The 15,341-nt window shown below is 34.8% G+C and overlaps 1 protein-coding gene across 1 annotated transcript in view; it reads right to left on the minus strand.

Moving 5' to 3' along the window:
* Positions 1-15,341, minus strand: part of PA200 (proteasome activating protein 200) — a 290,511-nt gene that overhangs the window by 87,163 nt on the left and 188,007 nt on the right. Inside the window, exon 27 of the mRNA XM_089830694.1 lies at positions 14,144-15,036. Within this exon, the coding sequence (XP_089686820.1) occupies positions 14,144-15,036 (893 nt within the window). The remainder of the gene's footprint in view (positions 1-14,143; positions 15,037-15,341) is intronic.

Below are 15,341 nucleotides of genomic sequence, written 5' to 3' on the forward strand. Positions count from 1 at the left end.
AAGAATCCCGGCATACCTTCATGAGAGCTTTTATATGGATCATCAGGTGTTCTATCATACAAGATATCAGCAAATTGTATGCTAAACACATCCTTTTGAGAATCATCATTTGCTTGATCAACAAGACAGATATCTTCAAAAGCATTCTCCTAAAAATTTCTCCTGTTCATATACCATATGCAGTTCTATTTCATCTTCACTATTTGATTCTTGGGAATTATCATCTCTTTCATCCAGTACCCCTTGAATATGCACTGATCCATTAACTTGTTTACTGTGGTGGATTGAAAAAAAATATGTACCATTTTTCTGAAGATGTTTATGATATTCTATGTTTAACAAGGCTGAAATCTCTTCCATGCTAAGAGAATCGTCTTCATCATTTTCATATTCCCTGCAATTTATTTCCATTAAAGTCTCATCATGGTCTGATTCCTCCTCAGACTACACACAAATTTCTCCTCCATTCAAATTTGATACATCATTATGTTTTTGTATCACTTTCAAATATTTTTTATCATCTTCTTCTAATATTTGAAAAAGAAGTTTCAAATCAAGGTCATCTGGCGAGATTCCCAACTCAAAGAATTTTTTTAGAAATTCTATGTATGGAGGCATGAGTTTTGATGGTGTCTCATGATAAATGCTTGTCATGCTCATGAACAAATGTGCTAAAGACTCACATCGAATCTAGCCACACCAAAAAAGCCATCAAGTAGAGACATGTTAGGATCATCTTCCATGTTGCAGCTTTGGTCTTCATACTGTTCATAACACATGTTATCTTCATCGCTTGCATCATAAAATTCATATAGGACCCACTGTTCAGATTCTTTCCAATAATTACTATCTGTAGGTAGTGATCCATCAGCTTGCCTCGCATTGTCTTTTAATGTCCTAACAAATAGCTTCATCACCTAATCTTCTACACAAATCTTATAATCTTCTATAAATGTATAAAATGATTTCAAATGTTGAAGTGTTGATTCATCCCATTCTCCATGGAACTTTGGTACAAGTTGTGAAAGCTTCAAGAACAACTTGTTAACAATCAAATTTTCTAAGATTCAATGGCCTAATGCCATCTGGAATGAAAGGCTCTCTTTGAAATGATCAATACATTTGAAAAGACTATGTACCATTTCCTTGTGAGTCTTCTCCCTTGGCAGAGTTACCAACTGAAATTTTATTGAATAGAGTCGCCACCTCTTTCGAGGAGTGTATTGACTTGTCGATCTTCCGAGTTCTCACTTCCAACAGAGTATGCTTCCAAACAAATTAATACAACTACTTTCTAATTCTGATCTGCGAAATCTACAATTTTGGTAACTTCACAACATATATTGTGACCAATTATCCCTAGCGGAGTTGCTAATCTATTAGTTCCTAAAACCATAGATTGGAAATCCAAGAACTTTGCCAATTCTCCAATAGAATTACCCAATCAATTTCGGCCAACGAACAAGAATAACCTTAATTCCCCTACACTTTAGGCTTTGCTAAACCTAAGCGGGTGAATATTCCTTAAACCCTTATGACTTGGTTCAAGACTTTTCTATAGCAAATTTAGACTTTGTGAATTATGAATTTGGAAAAATCTTTAAACTTAATAAAATTGTATGAATGCTTGAAATAATTGAGTTTTTATATAATAACAGATTTTGATGCTTATAAGAAGAGAGTACGGAAAAGAACTACTGACTTCAAGTAAATAATCAATAATTGTATTTTAATGATTCCAAATAACTATGTCTTCGTTTATTTGGGCAATAGAGTCCGACTCAATGAAGATTATTAAGTACAACTTTATTAGACAATATTTTTCAATATCATCAATTATTCCAATGCTTTAAATGCAGAAGATAAATCACCTATGCAATTCAATGCTAGTCCAAAAGAATTCAAACTTCTTTGGTGTGAATCCCAATTAGCCGCGGATGCAGAAACACTTATTTATTTCACGCTATCCCTATTTATCAAACAAAGAATGCTACGAAAAAATCTAATGCATAAGCTTTGTCAAGAATAATTTAGTAAACGCCTTACTAATCATAAAGGATGAATCAAAATTGTTTTTTATTCTCTGCAAATACAAACAAAAATCTTTAATTTATCATTAAAATCATTTATATGGATTCATGATAGAAGTCATTCTTTATAATTCATATTCCTCCCTTCAAGTTTTTATTGCTCCTAAAAATATGTCTTCTTATTTCTTTTCTTTTTTTTAATAATATATTTTACATGCCCTACGAGTACTCCTATTTATATTTTGGATGGGGAGATGTATAGTTACATCTCGACAATCAAGTCCCTTTAAAAACTAAACTAATGAAGAAATTACCGTCTAAGTTGGCCAAATAAAAACTTGGGGCATATAACAACATTTTCTTGTTCGATGCTTAACTAATACACCACCGAACCAAACGGTAATACATTTAGCCATGAATAAACACTCGAACATTTTAATTAATTGTATTTTATATTGATGCCAAATAAGATGGATTTGTTGGGCATTATAGAAGACTATTTGTCATACATTAATTATGTGTTATTCATCATCGCAAACCATTCCCATTAGTGGTGCAAGGAGGCGCTATCCGAAATATAGGAGAGTTGTTCATATTAGCACTCAGGCATCTTTCCGGCATGATATCTTTGTCAAACCTTGCCAAAAACATATCAGATTTCTTATAGAGTTGATTATCGCTGACTCTAAGCATTTTCTTGTTGCAGCTCTATGCTCTGGCTAGGACCACCATTTTTAATTCCTCGCCATGCTCCGAGTGTTTCTTTTGATATCGTGGGTGATCGTTGCATGGTAAACATTCGCTGGTGCAACTAGCATTTTCAATCCTTCAATATAGTCTTAGTTTTTGTAAGGCTTAACATTCTTATGTTGATTAGCTCCAATCATCGGACATAACTCCCAAACACAAGATGCCTTGTGCTGCTCATGTGGGTTTAAAACTCTGACAATAGCATTGGGATTTTATATATAAGTGCTCCAATAATATCCCAGTTCAAAGGTTGTTCACCGGATTGGAAATTAATTCCTTGTCTTCGTAATGCAAGTGATGCAAGTTTATTGGCAATGCAGAATTCGCGCTAATAATCTATTGGCGCTTTGCTTTGACCTCCGCAAGTCTCACGACAATTTTGTAATGTTTCTAGGTTGTGTTGTGCCTTATGTCTGCCAGAAAGAACATGAATAGTCCTACTATCAGAACGGGTTTGATTCCAAAATATTCGCTTGAGATCATTAGTTGCACAACTCATTGCACATGTTTTAGCCAGTACGGGAAACCAGCGCTACTAATATGAAGGATAATCAAGCAAGAATACTTCTGGCTCATCATGATGCAGATTGATTTCTCGTATTGTTAATGCATATTGAATTTTAGTTCCTAATCTATTTTGAATTGATACAAAGCACCAACTATGATATTTATATGACCAGATCTTAGAGGTGTCATGAACAATCCAAACCTTTGATTATAATCACTAGTTACATTTTGGTAATTGCAGTCATGATTTGCAACTCCTCCAAACCAGTATTTTTAGCAGACTCACAAGGCATATTCATTATGCATTCTTTAGTTCAAGGATCATAATTAATCATTGTTTCAATTCCATGAACATTACTATTGTTGTCCCTCATTTTGTCACCACAAAATGCAAGTAATAGTACGAAACTTTTTCAACTTAGTTTTGTTTACCTCTAAGTTTAGTTCATTATTTAATTAGTCAGTATTGATCAATCAATCAAGTCCAATTTGCATAATGAACTCTTTTGTTGAAGGCTTTCATCAAGTCTTTTTAGTTTTTCTATTTGTTGAGCCTATGTTTGATTTTTGAAGACGTCATTGTCCTTTTTCTTGTTTTTGAGTATGTGTTCATTAGCTTTTGGTCTTTGGGTTTTGCTCAAATTATTGCTTTCCATTTTCCCTTCGATTCAATTCATCTTAGGGCTTAATTGGAGGTTGCAATCAAAAAATATGATCATTTTAGTGCCTGAAAGGTGGACTCCAAGTGCAAATGCACAATTTAAAATATCATATTATATTTTAAAGTTCACATTCACTTTTTGAAAAATATAACATAAATCCAATTTATGTTATGTTTTTAGATTACTTTATCACTTAAATGACTATAGTGCACTTTATGTTATATTTTCATGCTGAGTTGCTTCATAAATTTTTCATTTAAGTGACTATATTAACTATATAGTTTCATTTAATCTTTGAGTTTTAATTCAAAACATCTTAGTAAATATTACTTTTTGAATGATATTTGCAAATTATATATTAAACTATATAGTGTAAATATTATTTATGACACAATTAAGTGATATTTCTTCAAAAATCAATTAAACATGCGCTTAATTGGTCACTTAGGTTGTGCAAACATGTCTTTTAACCCACTTGCATGTAAAATATGCAAAGGCTTGTAGAGAATGCGTTTTGAATAAAAGGCATGTAAATGCCCTTAACTTAAAATGTGCAATGAGCCTTCTAGAGTGAGCAATGCATATTCAAGTTGTTAAAATGTGCAATCACCCTCCTAGAGTGCATTTGCACTAAATGGCTTATCTAACTTCACATTTTTAAAATATGCAATGCTCCTCCAAGGCTGTGTTTTGCACCTTAAGGGCATATAACATGTTTTTAAAATGTGCAATGGCACTTTAGGAGTGTGTTCTACATGGGCAAGTCATTAACATGTTTTTAAAATGTGTAATAGCACTCCAAGAGTGCATTTTTGACCAAATGCATACTTTAAAACATGCAAACACTCATCAAGAGTGTGTTTGGCATGAAAAAGGAAAATGACATGTAATTTAAAACATGTAATCACTCCCTTAGAGTGTGTTTGGGTTTATCATTATATGCATTTGCATTTGAAGTCCACATTTTTGCCTCCATGAGTAAAACTTTCATGCTCTTGCCCATTAAGACCATGTTTTTGGTGATTTTGGCTAGATCACTCCATGAAATGTCTTGAAATCACTTCCTCAAGAGGTAGTTTTGCATCCTCATGCATTTTTATGCATTTGGCATCCAAATCCATACCAAAAACATTTCATTTCATGCTTGTTTGGATCCACATTTTGCCCAAAATGCCCAGATTTGGAATTTAGAGATCACGTTTTGGCTCTAATATAGATCTTTTTTGCCTTTGAGTGCATGATCTTATCATTAGAGGTCATGTTTTTACCATCCAATGCAAAAAATGTTGCATGCAAGGGCAGATTGAGACCACAATTTTGTCAAAAAATGGGTTTTACTTGGGCATTTTGCCAAAAATGACCCATGCATTGGTGATCTTTGACCACATTGTTGAGGGTTCCTATGAAAAACGACCATTCATTGCACATTAATGAAAATCACTTGCAACATTGAAGAAGTCAATATTATTATTTGATAATCCGGATTTGGAGGAGTATTGGTCTTCAAAATCTACAAAACTTTCGATTTTGGTTCATTAATCTTCAAGTGAACATTTTTTATCATGTTCATTAATTTGTGTTTATCTTGCTATTCTATTGCATATTTTAGCTTGATGTTGCACATTTGTCCTTAGATATGCCATGATAAAGTGCATTTTTTCTTTAAATATGATGAAAACTCTCATTTTCATATTTTTGTATTTTTCCCAAACTCCAAATTTGTATTTGCACTTTAAAATAACTTGCCTCTTGCATGTTTGAGTCTAAAAGCAAATGTACGTGTTTCTTTTGTGCTTGTTTTTGTTGTTTGTTTGCTTTCTTGTTTTTCTTCATTTTGAAGAAATTGCAAGTTCTTACCCAAGAACTTGAGCACGTTTCACTTCACTCCACCTTCTACCTCTTCGTGCAAATGCATCATTTCATTCCATATCCATCATTACATGCCATAGCATATTGCATCTCATTCTCCACATGCGATTACATGTAATCTCACCCTCTATTCGAACTTACATCTAATCTCATTCTCCATTCCCACTTACACGCATTTTCATCCTCCAAACCCAATTACATGTAAATCAATTTACGTGTAATTGCATCTTGAGAACCCGTTTTTCACTAAAGGTTCCTCTTTTAAAGTCAAAATTTGTCATTTGCATGCATTCCCATGTGCCCAACATTCTCAAACTTTTACATAAGGACACATCCTTTACACATATTTCCATCTTCCCAAGTTGCATTTCAAACTTGCATGTGTGCCATCTCCTTTCAAGATCATTACACTAGATCTCTCAAGTATTTGATCCATACTCCAAACCTTTGTTGCTAATTGAGAATCAAAGTTTTTATAGAATCAAATACCTTCTGATGATGTGTTCACATTTTGGGATTTTTATGTTGTAGCACAAGAAATGCACTTATCCACAAAATCCAAAGGAAAGATGAAGTACCAATTTGACAAAGAGTTAGCTCATGCAACTGCATATCAAGTTTCGTCACCTCTTGATAATGTTTCTGACACAGAGATTGGGCATGTTGACATGGTTGATTTCTTACAAAGGGATGAATCTCCTTCAACTCATGAAATGAAGCGCATCAAAAAGAGTAATATTCATTTGGTATCTACTTTCCCTATGGCTGACTTGGAACCGAAATTTGTTTTGGGTTGTGCATGAAACTTCAGTCCAAAGACCAAGACAATAAAGAATGCAGATGGCAAAGTCATCATTAGCCTTGATCCAAAGGTTATTGAACAAATCTTTACAATTCCTCAAAATGCAGAGTGCATAGACTTGTCTAAAGATATGTCTTTAGAGTTATAGAATGAAAAGAGGGCAGATTATCAAAAATATGTACGTGCATATTGGTTAAAGGTCAGAAGAACAAATTTTTCAAGATGGTCTAAAACCATTCACAGGTCAAATTTCCATACAATTACAAAGACTTAATAACTCTTCTCAGCAGGATATGTTGTCTCAAATATTCTAGTGATTTTGAGCCTTGGATGTATAATTTCATTTTCCAAATCTTTGATAATGAAGAACCTATCTTCTAGGGAGAACTTATTAGTACTACTATTTGTGAGCAATTTCTTAATGTAGGAACCTCAGCACCATTCTACATTAACCCCTACCTAGTTTACATAGCTACATCCATGGGATCTTTCTCGGGTCTCTCCACCAAAGGGGATCGGTTACAAGTTCCTATTTGGGACTACTATGATCAAATTACCTTGCCACACAACAAATATCATTACACGAGAGTCCAAGATGCATTTTTTTGATATTTCCGATGTTTGCTTGACAAACATTTGGCAATCAAGTGAGAGTCAGATGGGCTTGGAACAGGGTTAATCAATTTGGTGTTATCTTTCTATAGTTTCAAACTTTCACTTATTTGAGAATTGGTTATTTCAAAGGAAAGCCATATACTCTGCCAAGATATGCTACAAATAAGATCATACTAATGGAATTAGCCAAACAACTCATGGAAGTACAGTCTTTTTAGAATTCTCTGCATAGGCCAGGTTTTGATATCATTACAGCCAAACCCTTGGTAATTGGTCAATATATGATCAATTCAGTTTACAAGGTAAAGAATATGGAGGCGGAACTTCAACTTATCGCATCAAAAAGGTTCAAGGCTAGGTTTGAATTTGATTATCGAGGGATGCATTCAATGAATAAAAGATTTCCATCGCATAGAGGACATATGGATTGACTAGCGCACAAAGCTAGATATCATGAAAATGGATTATTGCAAGCTCACCCTATAGCAGATCATTGATCTTAACATGCTTGAAATTCCATCTAATCTTCAGATTGAAGATGATGGTAATATTCTTGATCCAGAATACCATCGTGTTGGTTTTCATAAGAAATGTCTGTGTCCTATATAGTGGTAGCAAAAAGAAGGTATATCCATTTTTGATAGATTTCAATCCATCCTGGTGAATACCAACAAATGGTTGAAGATCAAAGGTCTCAAGAGAGTGAATCCCAAACTTGGGTTACATTGTGGAAGATTTTGACCGCTTAAACGGAATCTCAGCTGGAAATCTCAAGCAAAGATGGTGTGTCTACTTCCGTTGCAACGCAATCTCTCAAGTTCAAGTTAAAAGGTGGAAAGGGATCTAAGTCATCTCAAGAACCCTTACAAGAACCTGCACAAGCTCAAGAGTCTGATGAGGAAGAAGTTGAAGAGGAAACTACATCTGAAGAAGAATCTGATGAAGAGGAAGAAGGAGAGGTTATGATCATATCTCCTCGACGACCAATAAATCAGCAAGGTCCATCTATTCAGGAAACACCTTTTCTTGGTGTTGTAGATGATGACATCAATTCATTCTCCATTGTTTTCACATATATTATCCCTGTCTCAGAAGTGAATACGTTGGCACTTCCTATCTCTTTAGCAACTCCTATTCTCACAAGTGAGCAAAGAAAGAACTTCGAAAATATGTCTGATGATTTCCCAACATTCACAGAAGGTAAAATTTCCCAACTTGATAGTTCAATAACTGGTTTTGAAGCATTCATGACAAAGTCTTCTCAACAGGCATCTCTCGGTATAGCAGTACAAACCGAAGCTTGTGAAGTCACTACGGAAATACAATCAGTATCAATGTTGATGGTTATTTCTACTCCTAAATAAGAAAATAAAGGTTTTAGTTTGCTAGATTGGTAGGGCAAAATTACTATGAAGAGAAGAAAGGTTGTGTTGCCCGCAAATAATCTTCCTATTAACAAAACCAAATCGAGATCTTTAAAAGATAAGATTGTTTCAAGGATCGTAGTTGATTCTGATAAAACTAAGTTTGTGGAGGTTGTTGAACCAAGTGTTTCGGGACTCTGTGAGTCCGAGGCAAAGGCGGCCTTTCTGAGGCAAATGGCCTCTGGACTCAACTCGGCCAAGTCCTGGCAGAGTCCACGTGGACTCATAGGACTCTCCTGGATTTTTTTTATTTTTTTTTTTAATTTGAAAGAGAGGTTTTTGGAAGGTGTTTTTTTCTCAGTATATATTAATTCTGAAAATGATGTTGTGGTATGTCAAGAATTTATTAAGGATTGAATCTTAAATCTTAAATCTTCAAATTTATGTCTTAAAATCTTGAATATTAGAGGAAATTTAATGTTTAAATCTTCAAATGTCGTTAACCAGGTTATAGAAAATTACACAACTGAATAGCCCTGCATCTCAAAATGAAGGATAGTTACCCAAATTGAAGGCTCACTGCCAATATTGGTTACTATCTGGATTTCATTATAAAGAATTCGCTTTCAGCATTGTAGAGTTCAGTAATGTTGTACATATATTTTCAGATTTACATATATTTGTGTTAGAATTCTATAATGATGTATATGAGTTTTTCTTCTCTTTTTTAGACTTACGTGTTCATGAATGTTAAAACTCTCTAGTGTTGTACATAAAAGTTATAGACTTTCAGACTTACATGTATATGTGTTGCTGGCTATGTCCTTGATCATTTTCTTGGCAAAAATTTGTAAGCCAACAATAATTGTTATTAAAAGACTTTTACCGTTAAAGGTTGTGTTTCACCAAGAAAATTGATAGACATACTTGAGAGCCTTGTTGTTGTCTACAATGTGCACATAAGCTGTAACAAACATATTTCTCAATATATGAGTCATCCATGACTTATCTTACGCATATTCATAGGAGGGCATAGGCTACTATGAACCTTAGTCTTCTACACTCTAGCTGATATTTTGATATATGTTTTCAACTTTTGATTCCATGGATTTCATATATTGTAGACATTTGACAGTGACATTATGTTTAACTTTATATTATGTTATTCAGTTTTTTTCTTTCAAAAATTTGTTGTTATACTTATGTGATCTATGCAAAATTGTGTATGAGTGTTAAGTAGCTTCTATTTATCTCAACTATTGTGTATTTGATGTTATTTGACTAAATGATGCATGAAAGAACCTTTGAATCCTTAAAAATCTTTGAATTTCATGGGTTTTCCGATTTTCCAAGTCCTTACCGAGTCCGGTCGCCGAGTATAAGTCTGAGTCAGAGTTGACTTTCTGAGTCAGAGGCGAGTCCGAGTCTCATAACTATGGTTGAACCACTAGTCAAAAAAACAGTTGAAGAACTTAACTATTCGGATTACAAGTTCATCAAAATTGAACTTGGTAAGCAATTACGGTTGAATTGTCTACAAGATGCTCATAATGCACTTGCTAATGTATCAAAGAGTAATAATGAGTTGTGGGAGACAAAGAATCAGCTCAAGAAGGAAGTTGCTCACCTGAATGAGGTTATTCAACAGCGGTGTTCGCAACATACAACCACTACATCTCAGACACCTCGAGAGAAGTGGATCATGGAAGCAGCAAAAGCTTGGTTTGGAGTTGTCTCTGAAGCAGTTCAAGCCATCACAGATACGATCAGGATTCTTGAATGTATCAAAGAGATTAAAGAAATGTTGCATGACTTGATTGCATCTTTGAGTCATGAATTGCATCTTTGAGTCATGAAGCTAATACCCTGAAAGAAATCCTGAGTGATTGGGATGACATCATCAAATCTAATTTGGACACCATGGTCACATGTGATATTGTTCCATCTAGTGAAATGTTCTACAGATGCCATAGACTCATGGGCTATAAGGAAGAAACACTAAGAAAATTTGTAACAAAGTTGCAGGCAGTCTTAGTAGATTGTCAGGCAATAGAAACTGGGATCATGTGCAACTTGGAACAAATGGGGTGTCAAATTCTTGATGAGCATGATAATTTGGTTGCAATTGCAGAAATGATTTCAGAATATACAGTCAAATTCAATGCTGATTTAGATTCTAGAAATTTTGGTTCTCATAAAATGAATAAGTTTTCTTTGTACAAATCCTTAGCAAGCACTAACAGGATTCTCTAGCGACAAATTGCAAGGTTGTGAAATCAGCATATGTCGATGGTGTGAGAATAGAAGCTATATCAAAGACGATGGAGATTTCAGATCTTCTTAAGTGCATGATGTTATCATCAAGTTCAAGGCACTTAAAAATAATCCTTAGGATTGTTTCTCTTCTTTTTCGTCTTCTTTCTTCTCTATTTCATTTTGTAGATTGAAGAGGATGCATTACATGAAAATGTGTAATTGCATGTAATACGATTTACATGTCCTTATGACATGTAATCCAATAATTTCTCTTGTTAGTTAGACCAGGTCAAAGACGGTTGAATTGCTCCCACTTTTTCCTCAACTCCTATGCCTATATATAGGAATGCCCCCTCATTGTAAAAATCATCCTTTGTTGTATGCAAGAGAGCTCTAGATAAATTGTGCAAGCATGACTTTGATTGTGTAGTGTTATTTTGAAAGAAAAGTGAATATGTAGAAACAATTGAAGTTGAACTTCGACTAAATGCAATTGTTACTTGTGCAAGTTGGAAGCTTTGACTGATTTGCATTGGTTACCTTTGATTCAAGTGTTTTTGCATTCTTAATAATTGAGTATAAAGAGTTAGGAAGTAATTGGAGCCAAAGCTTTGACTAGGAGTGGTTGCGGAGATATATAGACTAGGAGCTTTGAGTGTAGCTTAAATCTCTTTCTTAATTCACAAATTAGTTAGAATTCTTTACTTCATAAAGTCTTTGTGCTCCAATAGTAAAGGTTATTCTTATAGCATAGATTAAGACTGGACTTAGAGCCAAACTAGTATGCTTTCAGCTAGCCTTTGAGATAGTGTTAGTGTATTGGTATCACCGTTTACAACTCCAAATAGAAGTGTAGTTCAAGGTTTCATCTTGCCCATTACTTGCTCCGCGGGTAAGTGGACTCGTTTCTGAAAGTTAAGAGGAAAGAATATTGGTAGTACCTTTTCAAATCTCTCAAGTTTTTGCCTACTTTGAGTTGATCCAAAGAATGGTGAAAAGGGGGAGCCGTCCCTTTAAGGGAGGAGAGACTCTGTCTCACACGTTGTGCCTGGTCATCCTATTTTGTGACTGAATTTTATTCAAAACTGTCAGTTGCAAAATATCCACCCAACATACTATCATGCTTAATTTTAATCACAGCAGGGTGCCCTCTAACAACATAATATTATGTGTCCTGTAGCCACTTCATATACTACCACTATAATGGATGTAATAATCCAAAAAATTATAAAAAATATCCTCAGGATTGATCGATGGGATTGTATAGAGATACCCCAGCATGCCAGAGAAAACATAAATACTTCTTTCCTCTCCAAAAACTCAAGTTTATCTTGTAAAAATTCTAGACATTCCATCATTTGTTTAGCAGGTTCAAATAAATTGGAATTCAAAGGGTGTGAATATCTCCAACTGCATCACCTGCAGCTAGCCTTGTAGAACTTTGGAACAAAGAAACCATCAGAAAGATGCATAGCATCTCCTGTATTGCTGACATAGCACTCTGCAAGCCAGACTTACGCAGTACAGAATTTCCAGTATCCATAGTCTGTAGGGTGCAATTTGTCACTTTGTCCAATTAGGGAACCATTGCTTTTGGGACATCTGCTATAATTCTTACAAGAGCCATCAGTGACACTAAGTGGACAGGTGAATAAGAACCTGTAACCCATATTTGATTTTCAACAGCATGCAAATATCCTAATACATCTTCCATTGGCAAACTTGGAAGGAGGATTCCAGTAAGTGTTTCATGTATGGTCATAGCAATCACTCGATTTTGTGAAGAACCTGCATTTCCAGATGCATTTCCACTAGGGCACTCAATTAGAAGGAAAACATAACGAATTAAATGTGGTATATCTGAAGTAATATGTGAGTGCCATGTAGTATCCATCCCTTCAGCAACTGAATAATTTTGATAATTCCTGAACTGTCTAGTATTTCCTGAATTCAAATAGCTGGTAAGAATTTTGTGAACAGGATTAAAATGCCTAGGATTCTCATCCTTGAACTGAGAGATATGTAGACCTTTAAACTTATCATCGCGTGCAGGCATCAAACTGGCTTCCTTCTTTCACATTCTTCTGATTATAAGTTTTAGTGTTTTGAATTATAATTGATTGAATATAAGTAGCAGGTAAGATCTGAAGATTCTCCCTTTTTCATGGTATTTGGGACTCTAATTTTTTCCAAAATTTAGAGTTCCATCAGTGGTCATACGGTATTTTGGATATCCTTTCATTGTGAATCTCAATAGTAGATGATGTGGTTCATCAGCTCCATTTTTGTTCCATCATCTAGAATAAGTCTTCCTTTTTGAGGGGAGGCTGATGTTGGCAGCAGTTTTGCCAATAAGAATAAATAATGTTTGTTTAATAAATGGGGATGTAATAGGTTATAGTTCTCAGGTGGTTGTTAGTTGTTGAGTTTTATATATTTCTAGCTTGTATCGGCATCGAGGGACTCTATTGTTGTACACATGATAAAGTTATATCTTTCTGCCACGTTGATGTGTAGTTCCTGAATTACTGTATTGATGATCATTGTTATCTATTTGTTTATTCTATTAGTTAAAACATTCACTGAAGGGAGTAACCAATGCTTTGATCTCTCAAGATTTGAACATTACTCATTTTTGCCTCTAAATTGGTACCTGGTTTCATACCAATATTGCGCCCATCCATTGGATTTTTCCTCAAACTTCCATTGTGCCTTATTGTTCATTTCCATTGTAGGATTAAACATTTTTCTCATCTTGAGATGCATCAAGAATTTTTCAAAATTATCTTACCTTTTGACTATCTCAGCCACAGACTGCATCTCATTTAGTACAGATTTTCTCATATATTTTCTATTTTGGGCTTGCAACCTTTTAAACTAATTTTCTTGTCAAATGAGAAGATGGAAATTGGCCTGTCAGTAAAAAATATGGGTTGGATATGAATATATGTTGCACTAGATTAAATTGCTCAGTTACACCATTTTAAACATTCCATACAAATTAAAAAATATTAACCTGTAGAGGCTTTTTATCCAGATTTTTGACCAAATATTTCAATTTTATAAATCACGTCCATGATAAAAGAAAGCATTGAATTTACATGATATTGACCATTGGTACGCTTAAAGTTTAAACAATGAAAAATGGACCTCGTGAAACAATGCACCATTGTCTGAAACAGTGGAATTTTAGACTATCAAAAATCCATGAAAAAATAATGGTATATCCAACTCATTTGCATACACAATGATGGACAAAATCCAAACAAAATTCTAAGGTGATTTTACCTGGGCAGCAGAATGACCCATGCAAAGCAGAAGTTCCTCTAATAAGTTCTCTTGCAATGTTATCTCTGTAGCTGGCATGCAGGAAGGATGAGTCTCTATTAATGCAGCAGATAGGAGAGTATACCGTTTGGCCACCATGTGAGTAGCAACAGTCGTAGATAAAGGTTCAACAAGGCATTCTAAAATTTTCTGACGCATTAATGGTATAGCCTTTCCACCCCTTCCTTTCCCTGTAACTGCAAACCGCATACAGGTAGCCCATTCTGTATTTGTTTCAACAGTTGGCTGGCGTACTACCTTGCGAACAGCAGTACATAGCCAACTTTCCCATGCTTCTAAAATTAGGCTTACATCAGAATGCATAAGACCTGCCAAAACCTCAGAAGCTAGACACTGTTTGTCCCGTTCTTCTGTAGCAATAAGTAACTCTTCTAATGGGTTCTGCAAAGCCTGCAGTACACTTTCACCACACTCTTGAATAAGGCGTTTGAATAACTTAGCAAAGCTGGGTAGAAATGCACCTCCCCATAAGAGTGAGCTCCAGTTCCTTGAACGTGGCCATGGGTCATAAAATGCTTGAAACCATCCATTAATTGATTTATCTCTAATGCTCTGTGTGATATTGTTTCCTCCACCAGATGTATTATTTGAATCGGCGAAAATGTGATCATAGCACAAACCATTAAGTATGTCCTTGAAAAAGCTTTCCCCTGTGATTATAGGATTTAGAGCATCCTCAAGGGAAGATTCAACAGCGGCGTTTAAACAACTGGATTGCAAACTATCATTCATTGGTTTCTTGTAGGGAGATGCTTGCAGAAGAAGAACAAGTGAAGCAGCTGCAAGAACCCTTACTGGAGGAAGATGGCTCTTGAGATGCACTAAGAAATGACCTACAAGAAAAACGAAAAAATGTTATAATCTTGTATTAGAGTGCCTGACATATTAATAATAAAGATTACCTCCAACTCAAAGCAGTGAAATAGCAGAACAGTGGATCTGAAATCAAACATAAACAAAAATGCTGCATCTGAAATTGCACATGAACAAATAACAAGTTAGAGAGCATTAATTTTTTTTTAATTCAAGAAGGAGCTGAATAAAGAGTGTTATTTTGATAACCCTTGTTGATAAATATATCCTTACAATCAAGTGTTTTCTGAACTCCAACTGTCAAAGTTCCAACATACACCCTTGT

The sequence above is a fragment of the Cupressus sempervirens genome, chromosome 1 (assembly GCF_028749045.1).
Source record: "Cupressus sempervirens isolate cs-2001-9-10 chromosome 1, ASM2874904v1, whole genome shotgun sequence".
Taxonomy (NCBI): Eukaryota; Viridiplantae; Streptophyta; class Pinopsida; order Cupressales; family Cupressaceae; genus Cupressus; species Cupressus sempervirens.